Below are 24,533 nucleotides of genomic sequence, written 5' to 3' on the forward strand. Positions count from 1 at the left end.
TCAGATGTTGGCCATCTGTGATCCATGAAATATAAACTATATACCACAAAAAAATTTCTATGTTCAAGTTCCTAGATGGTCTTATTGATTAAATATCAGATGTTGGGTTAGAAAAATCCTCTTAAACTGTTAAATAAGGTCTCCCAAGATGTCACCTATATAGACTAAAGACACATAAGTTTATTCAGTAGTATTTTCTGACCATCAACTCTAGAGTTTTCACCAAGTCTAAATATAACACCACTATTTCTTTAGTCTCTTTTTGTTTTCTAGAAAAGAATGAATAAATGATAGTCAAGAACCAAATTTCTACTAAGCTTAAAATGGGTTGAGGTCTATGAGCATGAATACTAAGAATTAAACCCCATCAAATAAAAGTCAGTTCCATGTTAAATGTGGGCAGGATGAAGTTCACCTAATTAAATCTCTAAAAGAGTAAACTGACCATCTCTATCTATGACAAACTACGCAATTCATCAAAGATGTTCAGAAATGATGCATCCTTAGAAAACCTCCTAATTAGGCGAAACACTTGAAGTAGAAATTTAATTTAGAACAAATAAGTCTTCTTCCTAAGTTATTCAGATGTTAAAACAGACTACTCGTGCAAAACAAAGCTAACCATTCAGCCAATGACAAGTCTCACCAAAACTATAAGAACTATAGTCTAGAATCAAATCTCGATGGACACCATTTGAAAATACACAGATATCAGAGTCTCCCAACATTTATTTGCATAATTGACTAAATCATATTTGACAAGGCTTATCACTTCTACTCCTAAAAAAAAAGGCATCAAGACAAAACATGAGAAGTTCTGATTTGATTCCTACTAAATAGCTGCACCACTCATTCCTCTAAAAGGGGAGAACCTCTTATACACCTCCAGAAGAAATGTCCCAGAACACAGCAGATCGTGCATTTATCACCTTATGTCAACGCAGACAGAAATTTGTGATATATATTTACATATACACCCTGCATTGCAAATCTGCAACTTCATTCTCTCCATAAAATCTTCAATATCATCTTCCAGAAAAGCCCCCATTTAAATAAGTAAACTAAAGTCTCCTATCTCCATAGGAAAATTAAAATCTTAACCTGAATCCTTTTACCTCAAGTAAGTCCCCACTTTGTCTCTTTCGAATCACAAGTTTAAATATCATCAAGAAATATTGATCCATACCAACAATTATAAATAAAGCAGAAAATGAAATCTGCACTTATGCACAAGAACTCATAACTCAAGTCATCAACCCGTTCATACCTAGGGGTAAAGGGGGCATCTCTGTACCTCTCCATCATATGAAAAGTAAATTATAATCTTACTCAGGAATCTTAGAACTTGGAAGACAACCTAAACTCGAAACTCTAGCACTCTGGATACTCTACCAAAAATATATATAAGAGCAAGCCATGAGGAAGAGTAAAGTAGAAAAAAGCAAGGAGTAAGAAGGGAAATGATATGGAACTTCAGCTCTTTCAAACAGCAAGCCTCTAGTCCATCAGAAGAGTTCCTCATGCATTTTCATGCCCACCTACACACAATATATGAGAACCTTTGAAACATTGAGATGGGTAATCATTATAAAATTCAAAATCATCATTGCAAAGGAATTTTTATTACCAAAGTTCCTTGAGATTAATAGTAGTAGCCACCACCATATGGGGGATCACCTCCATAGTATGATGAATAAGGACCTCCAGCATTCTGCAAGGCCAGCTGAATAATTAGAGATATCAATAAAACATCATTATCGTGCCATATCATTAAAAGCAACAATTTCTTACATCAGGGCCATAATAATCACGAGGATAGACACTGCTGCCGGCTCCATTAGTATCTGAATTTAAAAATACAAAAGAACAACATGATTAGAATATATATTATACATGTGTACATGACGGAATTGATGAGCAGATACTAGAGGTAAAACCAGATGTAAACACCCTTACCATGATAACGGCTTCCACGAAAGGAAGCTGCTGGATCAGAATATTCTAATCTTGGGCGAATTCTGCTTGGCTCCACAAAATCAGGATCAGGGTCCTAAATCCAGGAGCATAGTACCAATCATAAGATTCAATAGATTATAAGATAAACCATATTAAAAGTTAACAAGAAAAAAAGGACATCTTACCCTCGTGTACAATGGCCGCTTCATGCCACGCATACTGTCATTATAACCATAAGGGTCATCAAAGTGATTTCCTGGGAAAGGTCTGTCAAAATGGCCTTCCGGAGAATAAGGCTGCCTCATAGGAGGGTAGTGCATTTCCCGTTCTCTGTTGGGGACACCATGCCATGATCTATCAAAATTACGTCCAGCAAACCTACCAGAAGGGTAATCACCACTTCTGAAAGAACCTCTCCTTCCACCTATTATTCGTTGGTAAAATCTTACTTTAAAGAATTGACTCAGAAAATTGGAACAGGGAAGACAAAAATAATTAAAAATAAATAATAATTACAAGAAATTTGAAAAATAACCTCGTCCAACGTTTTGTCTCCCATGAAATTCAGCATGCGGGTTATCAAATCCATATTCGTTAGGAAAATTCATTCTGCCCATATGACCACGTCCACCATGATGAAAACCCCTGCGGAAATTTGCATTGTTAGAGGAATTTCCACCTCTTCCATTACCTCGCCCTGCAAGAACAAGTAAAAAGGACATGACAAACTATCCTCTGCTGAGCTACCACTATAAATAAGCAAACATATAGACATATGAACACACCAGATTTAGGAAAATATCCATCACCATGACCAATTCGAAATCCACCACACATTCCACCCTTCACAGCCTGAGTTTTTGGCATAGGATTTGAGAGTCTTGCTTTTACTTTAACCTGTATTGCAAAAACAAACTTATATCATCAAAACCAAATCATATTGCACTATTGAAGTTTGAAAGTAAAATAATTTGATGATAGGAACTGAGCCATTCATATACATGGGCAAAGAGAAGAAAACAAGAGGAGGAAACTGAATAATAACACAGATGACGTTAACTTAAACAATTCCTTCCCAGTTCAACCACAAAATTTATCTAAACATAGATCTCTCTCTCTATACATGTATGAGTGTTATTATATGAGGTCCTCCCGTTGAACAATGCACATTTATTTCAACATTCCTCATAACCAATATCTCAAAAATTGTTAAGCAAGAAAACCATAGACCTACCTTTGAGTCCCCATCGTACAGCTCAGCATTGTTTACACCATCAACACAAGCCACAGCTGCTTCATGTGTAGAGAAATCAACAAATCCAAAATCTTTTCTCTTGGCTGTTGACATATTTCGGGCAAGACAAACACGTACAATTTCTCCGTAACCTTTTAATTGCTCCCTTACCTGGTGTTCATCCCACTGAGGTGGAAGCCCATCAACGAATATCGATTTAACCTGGGCCATGACATCTGGATCAGGCTCACGTAAAGGTTCAGCAAAAGCAACTTTTGCAGATCTCTCAAGGTGGCCAAATACAACGTCAGGTTTTTGAAGCCTCTTGTAGGCAAACATGGCTTCAGCATGACATGAAAATTCAATGAATGCAAAACCTCGACTCAATCCTTCACGTTGAACATCAGCAACAAGAGTAATGTTCTCAACACCTTCAATACCATACTCCTTCAGCTTTTGGCTTATCTGACATGCAATGTTGTATAAAGATTAAACACAAACCTAAAAGTACATGCTCACTAGAAAATTTAATTAATTATAACTATTCTATTAATTTATAGAGTCACTCACTGCTTCCTTGGTCCAGGTGTTGCAGATATTTCCCAAGAACAACGTGTCATTGTCCTCGCTTGGTGCAGTCCCACAACGCTTTCCATGAATCTGCATTAATTTTAAAATATTAGAACAAGACCTTTCAAATTTGGAATCAGAGGAAAACAAGTCGAACAGATGCATACAACTGGATTTTTCATTTCTGACAAAGCTCGCATTGCATGCTCCTTCTTTGCATATTCAACAAATGCATATCCTTTATTCTTATGCGTTGAAAGATTCTTGTGCAACCTAATTTCAACTATTTCCCCAATCTTCTCGAAAACCTTTCTCACATCCTCCTCCGCAGCATCCCGATCCAACCCACCAACAAATACTTCACGCTCTTTCCGTCTCTTGCGCTCCTTAACAATGGCAGCCAATTCCCTTTGTTCCTCTTCCTTTTTCTTAGTTTCTTCAGAATGATCATCAACATCAACATCATCCTCTCTATGCTCTTCATTGCCATTTTCTCCAAGATCCACTTTTTCTCCATATTCCATTTCATCACGATCAACCTCCTTCATCGGCTCATTATCTTCTAGTTGCAAATCCTCTTTGTCAATTTCCTCCATGTTAGAAGGCCCAACATCCAGCTTCTCCTTAACTCCACCATCCCTTGACTTCTCTTGATTCACACTCCCTTCTAATTCATCCATTACGCCACAAGATGCTACTTTATTTAATACTGCAGTGACTTCCTTACCACTAGGCTCTTTTTGTTCCAAAGTATCTGCTGAGCTCTCACTGTCACTAGAAATTGTTACTAGTTCCATTGTGTTTTGCTCATTCAAAGTACATTCTCCGACATTTTCAGTTACTGGTTCCTCATTTTCTTCTGCGTGACCATCCTCCTTCACAGGTTCCTCCAGGGTACTTTCAGCCGTGAGTTGTCTCGGTTCCTCATTCATAGACTCCACAACCTGGGCTTCTATAACTACGGTGGGTTGACTCGGTTCCTCACTCATAGGCTCTACAACCTGGGTTTCTATAACTACGGTGGGTTGACTCGGTTCCTCATTCATAGACTCTACAACCTGGGTTTCTATAGCTACAGTGGGTGGACTCGGTTCCTTCTCCGTAAACCTCACAACCGGGGCTTCCCCCACTTCATACTTAGACTCTTCAACATTTGCCTCGCCGGACTCCCTAATGTCAGACCCCTGTGGTGAAATACATTTGCTTAAAGTAGGTGTATTAGTCTTCCCAGTTGTTCTGTTAGCCACTGATTTTGTTACTCTACCGACCTTGGAAGTTGTTGTCACATGACAAGCACCAGGCGATGCCTCGTCATCTTCCGTACCTTCTCATTGAAGATAATGCAATAAAAACACAAATTAAATAATCAAACTTCAAAAAAAAAATTAGATTCAAACTGAATTGATCTCTTCAAAGTCCTAATAATAACGAGATTTACCAATAGCTATCGGTTCAAAAATCAAAGTTCAGAAAATTAATTCAAACCTACAAAACCAATTTCAAACCTCATGTTTCTAATCAATTAAACAAAGAAATAACTCAAATACTTACCCGATGGTTGTTCGAGCTTCGAATCAGTCAGGGGTGTGGTTTGGTTCTTCTTGATCGGCCTGCCTCTGGTAGCAGGGGAGCGCTTGGTTTCGCTAGTTTTGGGTGTGGATGATTCAGAGCCCACCTCAGCAGATGTCGCAGTGGCTTTGACGGCGGATTTCTTGCCCGGTGGCGTCTTCTTCGGAGTGGGTGATTTCAGATTGGCGGCATTACGGGTTCTCATGATGAGAATATGATTGGCTGAAACCCTAGTTACCAGTTATGAAGATCGGGAATACTCGTTTCGATTTTGATTGATAGAGATGATCAGAACGAATCTTCGGTTTGGCCGCAGATGCATTGGTGTCCATGTATATATAGGAGAGATTGGGCCCGATTTTATTTTTATATTTAAATAAAAAAAAAAACATTTGTCGTTAATTATAAACGACAATAAAAAAACATATAAACGGCATAATCTAAGCATCAATACGATATCGTTTTACGAAAATAAAAATTTATTAAGCGAATGTATTGGTAAAACAAAAAGGTTATCTAACAAGAAAAAAAAAGAGAAAGAAGGCGAGTAGAGGATCAAGCTCATCCATGGAGTCCTTTTTCTCAACTTTCAAGTTTCTCATCTTTCAAATTAATAGGTACACTTTTTTATGGGGTTTGTTTCGATTTTTCTCTTTTAGTTTTAGAGTCTAGTATGGCGTTTTCCCTTGATGGGTCCTCATCGTTTGTATCTGGGGTCTCTCTTTGCACTTAAATCTGTACTGGGTTTTCCTTCAAACTTGTGTTTATATGATTTTAGTTTTGGTTTATTAAGGTGGTTGATAGTTCCAGCAATTTTACTATAAATGCTTGAATTTTGTTCGTGTAAAAAGTGCATTTTTACTTGTTTATTATTTTCTGGGCTTGCCCATTTTTATTTTGGTGGTCTGTTATTCCTTTATATTTGTTCTACACCTTTCACTTTGCTATTTGTTCTACCTGTCTCTTAGTTGTTCCATATTTAACCGATATGTATACATGTATATATATTTAAAATCTTTTGTTCAATGCTTGTATGCAGTTGAAGGGTTGAATTAGTGTATTTAGAAGAAATTAATCCAATTTACTGATTAAGTGTCTTTTGTTGTGTTACTGGTTAGTGTTGAAAGTTGGATTTTGAGTTGTTTATACGAGAACTTCTAAGCAATCTATTGTCTTATTGAGGAATCAGTATGAATGTAGTATGAAAATTCATCAAAATGTTTGTGAATAATTTTCTGTATTTTATTAAAAATGTTTTTGATAGATAAAGCATTGGTATTGGCAGAATTGTTTGATAATGGTTGATGACAATGATTTCCCGTTTGATTAACAGTACAAACCATTGAATCTAAAATTTATAGAAATTGGCACATTTAGTTTTGTCCAATTGAGGTCTTACACTGTCACTTCCTATACCTGTTTAGTTTTGTCCAAAGCTGAGTAGATTTGATATGTAGATATGTAGGTTCTTTGTTTCTCTTCCCAATCCAAATTATAGTTTTCCCTTATTCTTTAAGACTATATTTAAACAAAACATTGGAATAATTTGTAGATTGTTTGATGGTTTTTCAGAAAACCCAAAACATAGGATGGCCTTGTCCTGTTTTTATGTCCTGTGCCAAGTTCTGACTTGGATTGATTAGAGGAGACACTCGTACCTAAAGATTTCGCGGCCTTCTTCCTCATTTCTCCCGTCGGTGACAGCCTAAGATTATAGACAGAATCACACCCACAAAACAGTGTGTTTCACTCATGGGTGCCTCAGAGTCGATTCTTTCAAACTCACAGGTATCAATGGTGAATTCACCTTGTTTTTTTTTATTTGCAATTTCCCCTAAAATTTCCCAACTTTGTATTCTAAAGCTCCAATTGATCATGCTTGAAGAGGCCAATCGACGAAATCACAACTGTATCGGAGCGATCAGAAATCGCTGATCCCATCTTACAGCGGCTCAAATCGCTCAAAATTGTGAGTGCTTTTTTTTACTTGCCCTATCCAATGTCCCAATTTAGGAATCAATTTACAAACATTTTGGTTTATAATTATCAGGGTTCTAGTTTTTGGTTTATATTATAGTTTAAAGTATTAAGGTTCTTTGGTTTATATGATTGCAGTCGACGCCGATTTTGACTGCTCCTCCGATTGAGAGTAGCTTGACTGACATTCTAGTGAGGAAGCCTTCATCTTCATCAGCTCCAAGTGAGTTTTTTTTTTTTAATTATGTAACTGTATTGAATTTTTTATTTTAACTGGCCAACTGGGTCAGAGAAGAATTACTGATACATGAAATGGGATTGTTGAGAACTTGAGAGGATGATAATGGTTACTCTATGTTTAATGGTACCCTTAGGTACTGTTGATCCAAAGGTGCTACTAGAACTCTTCTCAATGTACCGTGACTATCATGAGCAGAAGGCCCAGGAAATTAGCAAAAATCAGGTTTCTTTTACTATACATATGTGTGTGTATTTATGTATGTATGTATAGACACACATTGAATTACACTTGGATTACTGGATTGTGTATCTTGCTCATATTTTCATCCTAGTTTGATCTGCTATGCTAAAAAACTTTCTTGTGTTAGTATTTCATCTTTTTTAACATGCTAGTAAACTTTGTAGTATATGAAACCTGATTAAATACAAATCAAATCAGGAAGAGATAGAGAACAAGATTGAAGTTGCAGATGCCTTGGCTTTTAAACTTCTGCAACGTCTTAATTATTCAGTGTCAGCAATGAAGACTACTACACAAAATTTATCTGAAGGTACTTGATGAGCATCTCTCTCTGAATTATTGGTTCGGTTTTAGCAACATCTCAAACTTCTTTATCACAAAATTTGTCAATCTTCCTTGCCCTTTTCTATCAGCTCTGGATTTCTTTTAGTTTCACATTGGAACATACAGTTCATTCACTGCAGGTGGAGATTGGGGAGCTTAAAGGAAGGTTGACAGAAGTTATTAGTAACTGTGACTCCTTATGCAGAAGAATTGCAGCAGAAGGACCAGAATCTCTTAGGTTATCTGTAAAGCCATTTGCAGTCCCAGTTGCTGCTAAAGAAGATAGTTCTGGCCCATCGTCGTCTATGCAAAGTGTCGTTCGAAGAAATCCACCTACAGAACAAAGTTAGGCCAAGATTTTTGCATTTACTTTTCTTTTTTCTATGAACAGTTGAGATTGAGTTTCAACCTTGTATTCTGATCTTATATATTTGTATTCTTTGTTGAATTAGCAATGTCTTGGAATGAAAGAGAGGAATGCTTATGGTGAAATATTTTCATGTGATGTTGGTTCGAAAACACTTTATACTTCATCTTGTCAAATCTTTGACAAACATAATTTGAGAGTCACACATGTCCAAAATTGTAATATACTTTTGGAAGTAACAATTTGTAACCTCCAAAAGTTCACCTATTAATGTGTAAAATAAAGGTTACACATTCTTAAATTGAATTTATTATGTTGAATAGCTGTTGGAGATGCAATTTTTACTCCTATTAAGTGTATGGAAGTTACAAAATCAAAAGGAAAAAAGTTTGGACTTTTTGTGGCAAAGTGCAAAAAGTGGGGTTGCAAGTGCTCTAGGCCTGCTTGTTTTGTAACTTTTGCTTTGAGTTTGTATTCATCTTCTTCTCTTTTTCTATATTCTCTATATTTATTTGTATTTTAAGCATACTATTGTAATTTTATTTTGTTAATCATCTTGTCAAATTGTATTTCTTATTTGTAATATTAGTTTCTATTATTTCCGTTAAAATATAATATTCTCTAACAATCAACAAATATAAAAATGTATACATCAATATACCCAAATTAATAAATCTTGGAGAAAATTATGTAGAATTTGGATTAGTTTTCTTTCTTTTCATAAATATGGAATTTGGATTAGTTTTCTTTCTTTTCATAAATATGTACATGTTAAGAATTTTTTTAATCTATGACTTTTCTAATTGTATGGAAAAATATTTCCATGTTTTAAGTTTTATTTTAAATAAAGCCCTATTTTCTTTATTAGTTTAGTGTTTAGAGATTTGTGTTATTTTTTTAAGTATTTTTGTCATTACATCTTATTAAGGATTTTATTTATAATTGTGTATATATTTTTTAAATATATTAATTTACGTTGTAGAAAACTTGATAGGTCATTTCTATATAATGTAATATATAGATGAAACATACAACTTGATCAATAACTTAAAGTTTGTTGTGTGCTATCCCTGTTTTTCCCTCAGGACACGTGGCATAACGCAATGGGTCCATGGGCTCCCTTAAAGAGAATCAGGCCCATCTTGAGCTCGATGAACAGGGAAGAAGAAAATCCTAATGGCTCAATCGTCAATGAGCACAAGTGTTCAATGGGCGTGACCATAACAAGGGAACCGGGACCAAGATGCAGATCCAACTCATATTCCCGGTCCCAACCTATCTGTATCCTCCGAGATGCCAATAGAGGTGGTTAGTTCACTAGTCTGGGAATAAACCTTGCCACGGAAGAACCCGTCCAAGCGAGCGAACCAAGACTCTGGCAAATGAACTGGGACAATAGTAAGGGAACCCGGACCAAACGTTCGGATAGGGCAAGATTGATTTTCCCTGACGCTGACATGTCCCCAAGAAACACGGAAGTTGGTATCCTCAACTAACATGTAGAATAGGTTATGCACGAAATGTATGCTGCTACTAGGAAACAGTTCTGCCACTACTCTAACAGATCCTGTCCCCAGGATCCTGTTGATCCCAAAAGAGGGTGTTTTAATAATTATACTCGCAAGTGCACGAATCGTTTCGGAATATAATGCTCATGTAAGTACGAGGTCGAACTCATGGGAGTTGACTAACATCAAAAGAAACTATTTCAAACAAAGCAAGAATATTCTAACCTAGTTCCAAATATTTGATGAGATTTTGTTTTAGAAAAATAAAAAACAAGTAATAAAAAGATTTAAGATTAAATAGAAAAATGGTTTTCAAATGAGATATGTAAAATAAGATTATTAAGATATTAGAATCCCCAAAATGCAAGTTCAATAGTATTTATAAGTATATTGATTCCCAAGTTTAGATATAGTTGAAATAAATCACACTATATATTTTTTCAAAATATATTTTCTATTCAAGCACAAGTTACTTTAAAAAATGTAGGATTTTTCTTCACTTATATAAGGTATAATTTCTAAGCATTAGTTGTATTACAACCTAATGAAACTACAAGAAATCAAAGAGATTATGTTTAGGCAAAATATGATACTTATGCTCTAAGAATTAGATGTGAACAATTTAATGAAAAACATTTAATCAAAGAATATCATATTTTTGCATAATGAAGAACTAAGTGTAATATGCTTTAACACTCAATAATAGATGAAAAATGCATATCTTTGATAGAAAAATCCATAAACAATGTTGTACAAATGGGAAATCAACATACAACAAAAAAATACTATCTAGTTACATTTTGCTTCATCATCATCTTAATAACCTTTGAAAAAGATTAGAAGCTCATAACTAGATTGAAATAAAAATTACAAAATAACATACTTGTCTTCAAAAGATGAAGATGGTAGAGAGAAAATAGTGAAAAGAAGAGAGAAAAATATGTGTAGAAGATGTTGAAAAGATGAAGAAGAAGAGCCCTCCAAATGGTCTTACAAGACTCTATTTATAGGCAAAATATGGAGATTAAATAAATCAAATTAAAATAAATAAATTGATTAATTTAATTGTGTTGAAAAGTGGTAGGATAAATAGAGTAAGTGTAAGAGTATTGGAAATATAAAATGTTTGGTTGGGTAAAAGATTAGTGAAAAGCTAGGGTAAAAAAAATAAATTAGGAATGTTTATTTAGGTAAGAAAAATAGGAAAGAGTGAATTGATATTTGAGTGAAAAATATTGGGAATAAAAACATGATTTTTTTTTTGTCTTATTTTTGTGGCTGTGGCAGCTTGGTTGACTGGCCATTTGGGCCTTGTGCGTGATGGGCCTTGGGGTTGGCGCAGGTCCATGGTGGGAAGGGAGGCAGCACTTGGGCCTTTACTGAGGAGGCTGGCCCACGTTGGTGGCATATGGCATATGGGGCGATGGCTGAATGCTAGACGTGAGCTTCAGCTGGGATTGTTGTAAATGCTGAAGGCTTGGAATGCTGAAGAAACTTGGGACAGCTGGCGTGGAGGCTAGAGGGACACGGGCCAGGTGGTTGCTGATGGTGGATGGTGGCTGCTGATGGTGGGCCTCGATTTGGGCTCCTGGAGGCAGGCCCAATGGCTGGTGGAAGGGAATGACTTTTGGGCCTTTGAAAAATGTCAAAATCTCTTTGTCTTTCTCACAAAATTATCACTTTTCTCTTCTTTATTTTCAAGCATAAAAATTTCAACGTTCCCTACAAAATAAATATAAAATAAATCATAATAAAATATTTTCAACTATAAAATAAATCAAATTAATTTTTTTGAAAATATTAATTATAACTTAATTTATATTTAACATTTAAGCTCAATAATACAACATTTTTTACCACTATCTTAACAATAATAATTCAAATAATTAACTACAACATTTTACAACAAAATAATTATAAAACACACAAAAGTATATAAAATTAAATTAAAGCTAGTAAATTCAAAAAGTAATTAAAACTTAATAATTTAATTAAAAACTTAAGAACTAAATCATTTTTAGCTTAAAAAATGTGGTAAAATAACTCTAATTTCTAGAGTTATCAGATCCCCTTAGAAGTCCACGCGGACCAGTCTAAGGTTGTGTACTATTGTCAGCTGTAAGGCTTGGCCATGCCCAAGCCAGCCCAATGGGTCTTGATTAATATGTTTACTTTAGCAACATCATTTGTATTATGCCACCATTAGCGAGCAAACCATGATTACATCCCTATTGGGCCTGGATTAGTCTGGCCTAAGCTCATTGCATCTGATTACTTATAAATAGGACCAGTTGTGAACTATAGTGTGGATCCCAGATTTTCTCTAGTAAGCAATTACTCTGCTCAAGTTTGCAGAAAACTTCATTGTCAAAAGCTCTCTAAAATCTAATACAATAGACTCGTGGACTGAGGCTCATTAACGCCCCAACCCACGTAAAAACTCTGCTTGTTTATCTTCGATCATGTCTTTTTAGCTCTCATTTCTCATTATATTTATAGTTTTCGAAAAACTCGGTAAATTTGATGTATATTATAATTCTATTAATATATATAAATATATGAGAAAATTTTAGGTGCACCCGTAAAAATGAGCATATTGGTGCACCCCATTTTAGTTTTTGACTCAAGAAGTATTTTCGGCGCAAATTTTTTTTATGACCGACTAGCCGTGCAAATTTTTAATAACTAAAATAAAAAAAAACAGATTTCTTTTATTTTTATTTTTTTAAAAAAAAGAAAGAAAATTTTATTTTATTTTATTTCTGTGGGGTGAGTTTTTCTCTCTCCCGTACACCCTCTCCCTCTCTCTATCTCATCTCCTTCTCTTCTCTCTCTCACAAGCTCTCTGCCAGCCACGACCGGCATCTCTCTGGCCACTGTCCACCTACACGCGTCGCCCAGGCGTGTTCCCTGGCCCCCGAAACCCCTAGCCCCGTGAGCCCAAGTCGTACGCGTCGCCAGCCCTCTCGACGATGCCTTTAAAGTTCGGTGACTGTGTGGGTTTCCAAAACTTCTTGGGAATTTTTCGACCGTCTCGAGGCACCCCAAGCCAAATGACCACCACCACTGCAATCCTTGTGCTTTGGGCTTCAAAACCGACTCAATGATCAGGCTCAACAATCGTCGAAATTTGAAGTCGATGTTCACTGGAATCCATGGAGATCCGAGAATGCATGGCACTATCCGGACACTCTAGGTCGTTCCAAGGGAAACCGTCAACACCACGAGACTCCCTGAGACCTAGGCTTCGAAACCTAGTAGCTATTTTTCCCCAACCACCACCTTTGAGTGATGCTGCCATAAAAATGAAAATTTCCCTAATTTTAATACTAATAAATAGGCCCGCGCTTTGTGCTGTCTTTATAAAATTTTTAAATTATATATATAAAAAAAATTATGTTTTGTTTAATATTATTAAATAATAAAATCGTATGAAATTTCAATTAATTCTCCCATGAGGAATTATATACATTATCAAAATTTCATATTTAAAATATATAGTTTCATTTTATATATGTATATAGTATGAAATTTTAAGACTAATATTATTTTTATTATTATGTATATTTAGTTATACATTTTATTTTTATTTGAGTTGTTTATTTCACTACAACAATAAGAATTTTATTACTTTATTTGGGAGACATTGTAGACTTTTAATGTCTCCCGTTAGGGGAAACATGGTAGTTGTAAGTGTACATCTCACGTCTCTCAATGGGAGATGTTGAAAGGTGTCAAAGCATATGGACTTTCAATGTCTCTCACTGTGAGACATGAGATGTCTCTCACCATTCTCAGTGGGAGACATTGAAAGTCCATTTGAGACTTTTCAATGTCTCCTACTGTGAGACGTGAGATGTCTCTCACCTCTCCCAGTAACAGACAGTGAAAAGTCTCCCAGTTTCTTTTTTAAATATATTAATTAAATGAAAATATAATTAATATCGATTTAAATGATTTAGTAATTAATTAAAATGAATTTGATTTGATAATTAATATAAATTTAAATTATTTAATAATTAATATAAATTATAATTTATTTAATAATCAATTAAAATGAAATTTCTTTTAATAATTAATTAAAATGAATTTAATTTAATAATTAATTAAATTGAAATTGATATAATTACTCAAAATGAAATTGCAAATATTCATTAATGCAAATTTAGATTGTTTTACAATATAAGCAATATTTGTTAGACATATGCAAAATTAACAAATATTGCACTATATATATATATGAAGAAAGCATTAAAAAGTAAGAAAACCTAACAACAAGGTCAGGGGCTTTGGATTATTGGTAACATATCTTTCGCTCATTTTTGTTGCAACTCATCAATTTGTGCCTCTATATATGGCGTACTTGTTGGCTGCAAAAAGTAAAATATATTAATTAATTATTCGATTACATTTATATATATATATGGTTTCAAAAATAATTTGTAAACTTTAATTGATAATATCATTCTCAAGTAATGTCCTCTCCCATGTTCAATAAAAAAAACAACACTAAATAAGCACGATATATAACTTATGTCTATATAAAACTAATTATTTGTAAATTTGGGCAGCATTCCTCTTATATTATTAACCTAACAATCTATTGATTTAATCAAACCAATTAGACAAGCACAACATAATATAAAACACAAGAGGAAAAAAATATAATCCTAGATAAAATCGGGCAACATTTCCCCTATAATAGTGACCTAAACATCTGCATGTGAATAGCAAAACACATAAAGTTCTCAACCTTTCGTTATCACCGCAGCACACAATTTTAATCTCCGAATTTACTTCACTATGGATGAATATTTAAGATATTCAAACTCTTCTAACATTTGTTTAATAATATTAAAAGTAGAAGTAAGAGAATATATATATATATACCTCTTGCAATTAATAATCCAACAAAATTAAATTAATAATTAATAAATAAAATATCACTAAATATCTAACAATATATAACTTATTCTTGTAATTTTATAAACTTAATTACCTTAAATGCGTGCTTGAAATACAAATTTTAAGGCAAAAAATACCCTAAAATCTCACTTCAACAAAACTACAACCTACAAAATTAATTTAATTAATATAGAAAAAATTACTAAACAAATATCACTAAACAATTTCCAACCTAAACAAAAAATGTGGTATATATAGAGCTTAGACTTATAAACTCTAACAACTAAGTCACTAAAAACTCAATAATCAACAAAAATATATAACTTTTCATATACCTCTAATTTTTTAAATTATTTAAAAAATTTATTTTAACATAACTATATATAATCAACCTAGCTATAATGTTAATAAAAAAATTAAAAATATATATATAAAATATACATAATTTTCAAATTAAATAATAATAAAAATAAAAAAAATCATAAACATATACTTGAATCAAATCTATACACAATGTGATATGTAAAATTAAAATTAATTTCTACATTGTCAACAAAATTATTTTATTAGAAACCCACTCAAAATCTCCAAATAATCACAACAAATATAGAAAAATATCACTAAATGTCACTTTAACAATGATTAATACTTATAATTTTGAAAACTTACTTCAAATGTGTGCTTGCAATAAAAATTTTGAGTCAAAATCTCAAGTTCCCACATTTTCTATATTCTCCTAGAAAATCCTAAAAAATCTAATGAAAAAACTCATAATCATAAAAAACTAACACAAAATCAAGTAGACATATAAAAAGTTACTATTTAATTTTTCTATAACTTCATAAAATTATTTACCATACTAAAGGAATTTATTTGTCAAGGGATTTTATTAAACTACTGGTCCTTTAATGTTATTTGTTTTCGTATTAGTATTTATAAGCTCATCTCATATCTTTTTCTTCCGGGAAATGCTCAGTTTGAGACCCGTGGATACTAGGATAGATGGAAATCTAATGTTTGAATTTTTCCTAATTTATTCCAATATAGTTTTCTTCAAAAGTTTCATGTTCAAGGAAGGTGAAGTGTATGACTTAAGAATTATTTTAATTTTATTAAGGTCAGTGAGGTGGATTTAAGCTAAGTTATTTAGTTTTAAGGAATTATAGATATGCTAAGTATAATTTTAGGTCCGTTCAGCAATCATTTTTTGAAATGGTTTTCCGTTTATTAAAATAAAAAATTGACAACAAAAGATAAAAATATGTTCGGTTAGATTATTTTTGTTTTTTATTTTTTAAAAATGTAATTAAAATTTCATAAAATATGAAAACAACTTTTGGATGTTTTTAATTGTTTTTTCCGTTTTTTCTTCTTCTTCTTCTTCGGAGGTCAGTGTGCCAAGGCCATTTTTTCTCCGCTCCACTTTACACAAATTTTCTTTTATTTTTAAAAAGAAATGGTTAATAAACATGTTTTTATTTTCAAAAATAAAAAATATAAAACTTAAGTTTATTTTCTATATTAAAGAAACAAAAACACAAAAGTTTTGCCGAGCAGCCCCATAATGATTTACAACTTATTAAATTTAACTATTTTATAACTACATAAATTGGGGTATTATTGTTCTATATATGATATTGAATGACCCTAAACTACTAGTTTACATTTGTGTATTATTTTTGGAGTTATTCCATTATCTTTAAAATTAAATTTATATTCCTTTATCATATAAAGGAAAGTGACATTTATAAATTTTATTTTTCCACAAGGGTCAAAATATGTGATCTTTAACTACCCAAGTTATAGTTATTATATTCTTCTATATATATTTAACTAGTTGTGTTTTTTGGAATATTTTCAAAACTAAAATTTACAACAGTTATAAATATCTATAAATACAAATTCTAAACAAGGTCTTATAAATATCTATTTTCTCTCATAAAATTTTTCGATACTAAAATACAAGTTCCAAACAAGGTCTTATATTTCTTGAAAATTAAGAAGGTGTGTTTAACTCCTCAACTAAAAAACTATTTTTTGTTTTTAAAACTTAAAAACTGTTTTCTGAAAACAAGTATGGTGTTTGACATTGTTTTCAGAAAAAAAATTTTAAAAACAAAGTTACAAAAAATAGAAAATTTTAAGAACAACAAAAAATTGTTTTTTAGTTGTTCTCAATTTTTTTTTGTCAATTTTTTTCTCATATAACATTTTTTGTTATTATTATTTCACATCACTTTCTCTCTCATTAATTTATCTCTCATCACTTTTGATCTTCTCATTTTTTTTCTTGCATCAATTTTTCTCTTCTTAATTTTTCTTCCTCAAAATTTATCTATTTATTTTTCATCATTTTTTATTTCACATTACTTTATCTCATTATTATTACAAATTTTAAAAATAATTTTCTCTTTGTAAATATATTTATTAATTTTTTATTTAAGATTTAAAAAAAAAATTAAAACTAAAAAATTATTTTTAGAAAATATTAAACAAACACATGTTGTTTTTTTAATTACAAAAACTGTTTTCTGTTCTCATTTCTGAAAATACATTTTAAAAACAAAAAACAGAAAATAATATCAAACAGACCTCTCTAATTTTGTAAAGTCTATTAATTTTGTTCGTATAATTTTGTAAACCAGAGTATATAATAACTCAAATATTTTTTATGCATAGTAAAGAAGATATGATCCATTGTCTAAATTCAACATATACAATCTACTAACCTCAAATCTTTTAATTCGCTTCTCCTTTTAGAGTATAAAAATCTACTAAATTAAACATAATAATAACACTTTTTAAAAAAAAACATAATAATGAAATAAGTTTTTTTTTTTTGCTGAATTAATAATGAAATAAGTTAAGTACTCTTTCACGCTGGTTATGCTATGTATCTTATGCATTTTTTAGTCACTAATGTTTTCGGCAATGATGGGCAGAGGAAGCCAATTTTTTGAATAAAAATTATATAAATACATATGTGTTGTGTTGTAAACAAATAAAATTACGAATTAAACTCAGATTAATTTAGTTTTAATTATAATTGTCTAATATTTCAAATCCTCAAAAACTAATATATAGAACCGCCAATCATGCATGCATGGTTATAAAATTATAATAGCAGAAACTGTAAAAATAAATAAATATAAATATGTATATATATCCAAAAGTTCCAAACAGTACCATATGCTTTTTTTTTCAAGCAAAAATAATGATAACATTTTTATTTTAACTGTGTAATTAACAACTACAATATTGTAATAACAATGTTCTGTGACTTGTCAAATAATTTTTTTAGGCCTTACTTGGAAAAGTTGGGATACTTTGTTCATTCCTGAAGAAATTTTCTGGATCGACAGCAGTCTTGACCTTGACCAACCTATCAAAATTCTGACCAAAGTACTTGACCCCATAAACCTTTCCTTGTTCATAGCTATATTTACCGAAGTCATTAACACCAATATCCAAGTCCCTGTAATTCAAGAAAGCACTTCTTGGATTTTTGGACACAAATGGAGTCATGTAACTGAAAAGCCTCCTGATCTCAGTAGTGTAATTCTTCTGTAACTCTACATTAGGGTCGTCCCAATTCACTGAGTACTGAATCTTAAACAAGTTCCCAGCTCGGTGTGGGAAAGGAGTCTCATAAGGTGAGATTTCGTTCATTTTCCCACCATAAGGATTGAAAACGAGCCCAGTTTCGCCTATCTCGATCATCTTCTTCCATATCCATTCCAACCCATTTTTCGAAATCGGAGTCTGAACATAATCCGATTTTCGTAGCCCAAATTTAGCTTGGTTAAGTGATCGATTGAGAAGAACTTTTGGTGAGGTTCCATTAACGAAACTTGCCCAGAAAAGAAGAGACTCCATCCAACTCATTTCCGTACAATCTTCCTTCTTTAATCCCAACAGAGGAAGCTCCTTGCCTAATAACGACACCAATTCGTTTGCGTTTCCAAGATACTCAGCTGTGATCCTAATCCTAATAGTTTTCGTACCTTTCTTCACTTTCGAACTTATTGGCTGTACCATCATCCTCATGAAAAGATTGTCGTTTGTCGTAGGCGCCACTTGTTGCCACTGGTAAACGACACCAGTCAAGTTCTGGTCTTGGTCCAATATTTTCTCAACTCTGAAAACCGTGACGGTTTCAGGAACTGAAACTAATCTCAACTTGTACGACAAAACGACACCAAAACTTTCAGCTCCACCTCCTCGAATGGCCCAGAAAAGGTCTTCCCCCATTGACTTTCTGTCAAGAATTTCTCCATTAACGTTTACTATCTGAGCGTCGAGGACGTAATCAACAGCCAAACCATACTTCCTTATCAAGTTCCCATACCCTCCGCCGGTTATGTGGCCGCCGGCGCCGACTGTGGGGCATACTCCGGCAGGGAAACCAAGGACTTTACTCTTCTCCCAGATTCCGTAGTAGAGTTCTCCGAGTGTAGCGCCGGCCTGAACCCAGACCGACTGGTCGGCGACGTTGACGGAGATCGTTCGGAGTTGAAACATGTCGAGAATGATAAACTTTTCGTTGGAGACGTAGGATCTTCCGGCGAAGTCATGGCCACCGCTTCGGGTTCTGAGTTGGAGGCCAATGTGTTTGGTGCAGACCACGGTGGCTTGGACGTGAGACTCGTGCGCGGCCGTGACGATGAGAAGGGGTTTGTTGGTGGAGGAGGTGTTGTACAAAGCGTTTCGGATGTAGTTTTGGAGAACGGAGCTGTAGGACGAGTTTGATTGGGAGTAAACTGAGTCGAAAACTCGATCACTAGTTTTGGTGTGACTCTCTAAGCAATGTAGGAAACTGGTGTAGATCAGAGACGAATCTGAGGCGGTTGATAAGGCTAACAAGAGGCTAAGAACCAAAAGGATAGGAATACGAACCATTCTTGTTTTTCCAATATTTAAAAAAAAATAAAAAATTGAGAGTTTGTAAAACTTTGTATAATATTATTATTGGGGTGGTTTATATAAAGGGAAGAGAGACCATTTCGATGCATTTGATACGGTACAGCTTTAGCCGTCTCTGTATTTTTTATTTCTTCGTTGCCAAAGTTGAATATATATATATAAATATATTGTTCACATAATTATATATATGTCCGATAGTGATCCCATCAATATTCTCAATTAATATACTTGCCAAAGTCAATGGAAATGCCTTCTCAAACTAAGCAAATTTTGGTAAACAAAGCTTGATTAATTAAGAGTGTCGATATTTGATATCTTAATACGTCCAACATTACACGAGGTATCAATTTGGTTAGCGATAGTTCATAATATTTATTAAATTGAAATTTGCGGGGCCAGTATTGATTGTACCTATTCCAACTCATTGTGGTCTTGGCTACCAGTGATACTCCTTTGCAATACTCATTAATTAATGAACATTGTTGTTAGGCATTTTAAGATGTCCAACACCACGTGAGGTGACACCCAATAATTGATTATCGATACTTATAATACCCATTAAATCAAAACATATGGACCCGATATTAAATTACATTAATAGTAGAATGCCTCTGCTTTGTGGTGTTGGACATCACTTAACAATACTCTTAGATGATGTTTGATTGGAGACAATGGAATGGAATGGTGACGTTTGCTTCCTGATCATTAAGTTGTTCATGTTGGCTAAGTAATATCCATTTGCAGCTTCCTATAAATTGAGTTTAAATCACCATGAGGCTCTAAGCAATCACTTCAAATCTAAAGCATTAAAAGCGCATACAACATTCTATGTCCGAAATTAATTTAGACTATATACAATAAAAACTTGAAATTGAACATATAAAGGGCAATATTTTAGAGCAAGACAATCGCCGAGATTATCTGGCTTTGCACGCCGAGAATCATTAAATCGAAAGTTAAGTGAACAATTAACACAACTTCCCTAACAAAATGAACAATTAAGTGAACTATCATATTAAAAAATGACGAGGAAAATATTGCTCAAGCAAACACAGTGTAAACTCAATTTCCTTTTGTAATGGTTTTAAACTAGATACATCAATAGTTTTGGCACAACTAGCATTAAAGAAGAGACAGAGCCTAGTGATTATAGATTTAACATAATTATGAGAAGTTCCTCAAATAGCAATAGGGAGTAATTATTTCATTAAAGTATACTAGTATGATTTAAGCCCAATAATTCTTATTTCTTTCAAGGAAACCAAATTACAGATGTTTAATGAATAATTATATGGGATTTTTACATTGGTCAAAGTTTCACAAACTTGACGTTTCTTCCTTAATAAGCAGCTGGTAATAATTTTATTCTTTCGATGACTTTATCACGAGGAGTTAAGTCTATTCTAATTTCCATTTGTAGTAGATCTTGTCTAGTTACAAAACCCCATCTTTTGTCTTTCTCGAAATGTTAAGCAACGTTTCAATTATACTTTCATAACATTTTTCTTAACGTGCATGATATGAAGATTTTCATATAAATAAACACATCAATGATCATATTTCATTTATTTATAAAGCAATAAAAACTTCAATAAATGAATAGCAGAAGTACCATCTATCATTTTTGTCCGTAATATTAAAATAACACACACAAAAAAAGTTATATTTACACACAAAATAATTATCAATATATTAAAAAAAAAACCACATAGGATTAAGTGGTGCGTTAATGCTAGGATTTTCAACATCAAAATGCCCCATTTCCATTACCCATAATCAATAAAGCCTAAAATTAACTAATTCCCATAGCAACACGCATTAATTACGTACGCAAGCTTAAAATTTACAAACATTTAGGTTTATAATTTTGTGTGAACATTTGTGATTGAGTTTCAACCAATGTTGCATTCCAATCTTATGTATTTATATATATATATATATTGAATTAGCAATGTCTTGGAATAAAAGAAAGGAATGATTGGAAATCACAAATGAATTTTGTCCCCTTTTGTAAAATATGAAATACATCGCGTTATGCACTGCATATTTTGTTTTATGTACTTTGATTAATATTTAATATACTTTAGGCTTAGTTTGGTGTACTTTAACTTCTAATGATTAACAAACTTTGGATCAACCCAACTATTGATCAAATAGTTATGAGGTTTGAAATTCCGTTTTTAGTAATTACCAGATTAATTAAAAAATGAATTAATTAAAATGCGGAATGGTAATTAGTTGTTTACACAGAAAACGGTTTTGTCGGGATGGAATCCAAACTTGTCACAACAGAACTGAACACAAAAAATAGACAGTGCAAAAATTAAAGAACACAACGAATTTTTACAAGGTTCAGAAACCCTTTCGGATATCCTACTCCTTGGGGCCACACCCAGAGAATAAACCAATTACTAAAGAAACAAAGTGTACAAAAGCATTGACTTAAACAATGTAAGACTCCCTCTTAAACTATTGCCGCAATCTTGTTGTACTCTTCTCTACGAATCTGGTTTGATGAAACGCTGATTCTCGTGAACTCCCTTCAAAGAATAGCGAGTGCACACTTCCTCCCGAAGTGAGACTTAGGTAGAATCCTCTCCCGAAGATCCTTATGAACACGTTCACAATAGACACTATCTGTTTACAATGGACTAGATAGATATCCACAAGTACACTCAGCACTCTCACAAAGATTAAGGTGAACAAACTTAATCTCTACAAATAAAGACACTCTTCAAAATAATGTTTACAAATATTAAAAATGGAAGAGGTGAAAAATCCAAAGGCCTTGGCAAGGTATTTATAGGAAGGGAAATCGTCCAAGGCCATGATTTTCTGGTATCTTTGAAATCAATTTGCGAATTCCTTTGATTTAGGAAAACAGCCAGCCAGATGGATTCTGAGTCGACAGAAAAGGAAACTGATGAGTCAGCAACGTGATCCGTTTGATCTGGCAGAACGAACATGGTCATTTCTCTTGACCATGTTCATTTTCGACACCTTCTTAATTTCCAGGATAACCATAATCTCATATAATCCCTGAAAATAATCTCAAGATATTTGCACAAATATATTGTTACCAAAAATTGATTATTTGAGATAAAAAGGTAACAAATATATTCACATGAAGAGATATTTTCACATTACAAAATCAGCTGAGAATATTGCTAATAAAACCGAATATCAACAAGGAGATTTGCTACTGATTTTTCTTTAAATAATTAAAATATTTTGTCTAAATTAAAGTTTAGCCAAAAAAGAATTTTACAAGGTCGGCCGAAATGCATCCCTTCACGAGACAAAATTTACTCCAAAGAATAATTATAATGAAATATTATGATATGCGGATTGTAAGAAAAAGGAGAGATCCTATTACCAAAGAATTTTTATAAAATTTAAAGAGTATTTTAGTCTTATATAAAAAAAATTGATCAAATTTGAACATACAAAATAATGATCCTTTGAGAATTTTTTTCAAACAAAGAGTCTAATATGGATTTTCGCTTACATACAAAAAAAAAAAAAAATACTGAAATTTTTAAAAAATATATATTAAAATGATATATTCATATATACGCAATGTACATTTATAGATTTTCAAACATCATATCTCATGATTTGGAAATTGAGGAAATTACAACCAAATATGAGATTTTTTTTTAATTTGAAAAAAATGGCATTTTTTTTTTAATTTTTTGTTTAAAGAAGAATTTTTCTTAAGTTTCTTATGGTATATTTTGTTGTTTACATTTTATGGGAGTTTTTTCCCATATTTTATATTTATAAAGTTTTAGTAACTAGTTTTAATATGTTTTGAGCCTATTTTTATAATTTTAATATATTTGTATTATTTTTTATCATTCATATTTTTAAACACGTTTTTTTATATTATTTTTTGGGAGAAAAAAATGAGATCTTCATCACCATGCTTTTTACTTCTTTTTTTTTTTTCCATTTTTTTTTCTCTTCAATTAACATTTTCTCCGCAGAAACCGGTTACAACTATAAAAATCAAATTTATTTTTTAAGTGGAGTTGTAGTAACTAGTTACAACTATAAAAATAATTATGATTTTTTTAGTAATGTACCATTATCAATATATCAAATGAATTGTAGTTGTTTACTTAGTGAGATTTGGAAAAAATAAACTGATATGAAAAAAAAAATCAAATTGATCGTGAATATAACTGGTTGTAGTTAGGTCTGAAAGAAAAAAAAGAATATATTGCATGGTAACCGGTTACTTAACCAGACCTGGAAACAAATAGGATTCAAACAAAAGATCTAAACTAAACCAATCGCCATGGTATCTGGTTACTTAGTCAGGTGTGAAAACAAAATCAAATTTAAACAAAAAACTCTAAATTAATCGTTATCGTAACTGGTTACAGGTATGTCTAAAAAAATCAGATATGAATAAAAAGAATCATGTGTCATTGTACCTAGTTACTTAACTAGACTTGAAGAAGAAAAAAAAACCAAAATTCAAAACGGATTGTCATAGTAAACAGTTACAGTTAGGTATGGAAGAAAAAAAAATTAAATATGAGGTGCAAAATCAGATTTGAAATGACAAATTCAGATGTGAAAAGAGAAGAAGGAGAAGAACAAAAAGAATAAGAATAAAATAAGATATGAAGAAGGAAGAAGAAGAAGAAAGAAAAAAGAAGAAGAAGGGCAGAGATGCGTGGGGGCAGAGTGGCATCGCTAGCAGATGGC

The 24,533-nt window shown here is 32.5% G+C and overlaps 3 protein-coding genes across 3 annotated transcripts; 1 reads left to right on the forward strand and 2 right to left on the reverse strand.

Moving 5' to 3' along the window:
- Nucleotides 1–1,132: 1,132 nt before the first annotated feature.
- On the reverse strand, nucleotides 1,133–5,644 carry LOC133812746 (uncharacterized). The gene is made up of 11 exons (XM_062246561.1): nucleotides 5,312–5,644; nucleotides 3,928–5,084; nucleotides 3,761–3,850; nucleotides 3,191–3,655; nucleotides 2,742–2,853; nucleotides 2,492–2,653; nucleotides 2,142–2,380; nucleotides 1,957–2,050; nucleotides 1,792–1,844; nucleotides 1,628–1,711; nucleotides 1,133–1,538 (listed from the first exon to the last, which is right to left on the reverse strand). The coding sequence occupies exons 1-10, from the start codon at nucleotides 5,532–5,534 to the stop codon at nucleotides 1,643–1,645; spliced, it is 2,664 nt and encodes an 887-aa protein (XP_062102545.1). The 5' UTR covers nucleotides 5,535–5,644; the 3' UTR covers nucleotides 1,133–1,538; nucleotides 1,628–1,642.
- Nucleotides 5,645–5,791: 147 nt separating this feature from the next.
- On the forward strand, nucleotides 5,792–8,611 carry LOC133812747 (uncharacterized). Its single transcript, XM_062246562.1, has 8 exons — nucleotides 5,792–5,946; nucleotides 6,902–7,117; nucleotides 7,215–7,298; nucleotides 7,445–7,529; nucleotides 7,681–7,769; nucleotides 7,986–8,097; nucleotides 8,238–8,456; nucleotides 8,564–8,611. Exons 2-8 carry the CDS (start codon nucleotides 7,082–7,084, stop codon nucleotides 8,599–8,601), a joined length of 663 nt encoding a protein of 220 aa, XP_062102546.1. The 5' UTR covers nucleotides 5,792–5,946; nucleotides 6,902–7,081; the 3' UTR covers nucleotides 8,602–8,611.
- A 9,577-nt stretch (nucleotides 8,612–18,188) lies between these two features.
- LOC133781705 (berberine bridge enzyme-like 19) lies at nucleotides 18,189–24,519 on the reverse strand. The gene is made up of 3 exons (XM_062220776.1): nucleotides 24,468–24,519; nucleotides 21,645–21,656; nucleotides 18,189–19,747 (listed from the first exon to the last, which is right to left on the reverse strand). Exons 1-3 carry the CDS (start codon nucleotides 24,517–24,519, stop codon nucleotides 18,189–18,191), a joined length of 1,623 nt encoding a protein of 540 aa, XP_062076760.1.
- Nucleotides 24,520–24,533: the final 14 nt, after the last annotated feature.

The sequence above is a fragment of the Humulus lupulus genome, chromosome 1, assembly GCF_963169125.1.
Source record: "Humulus lupulus chromosome 1, drHumLupu1.1, whole genome shotgun sequence".
NCBI lineage: Eukaryota > Viridiplantae > Streptophyta > Magnoliopsida > Rosales > Cannabaceae > Humulus > Humulus lupulus.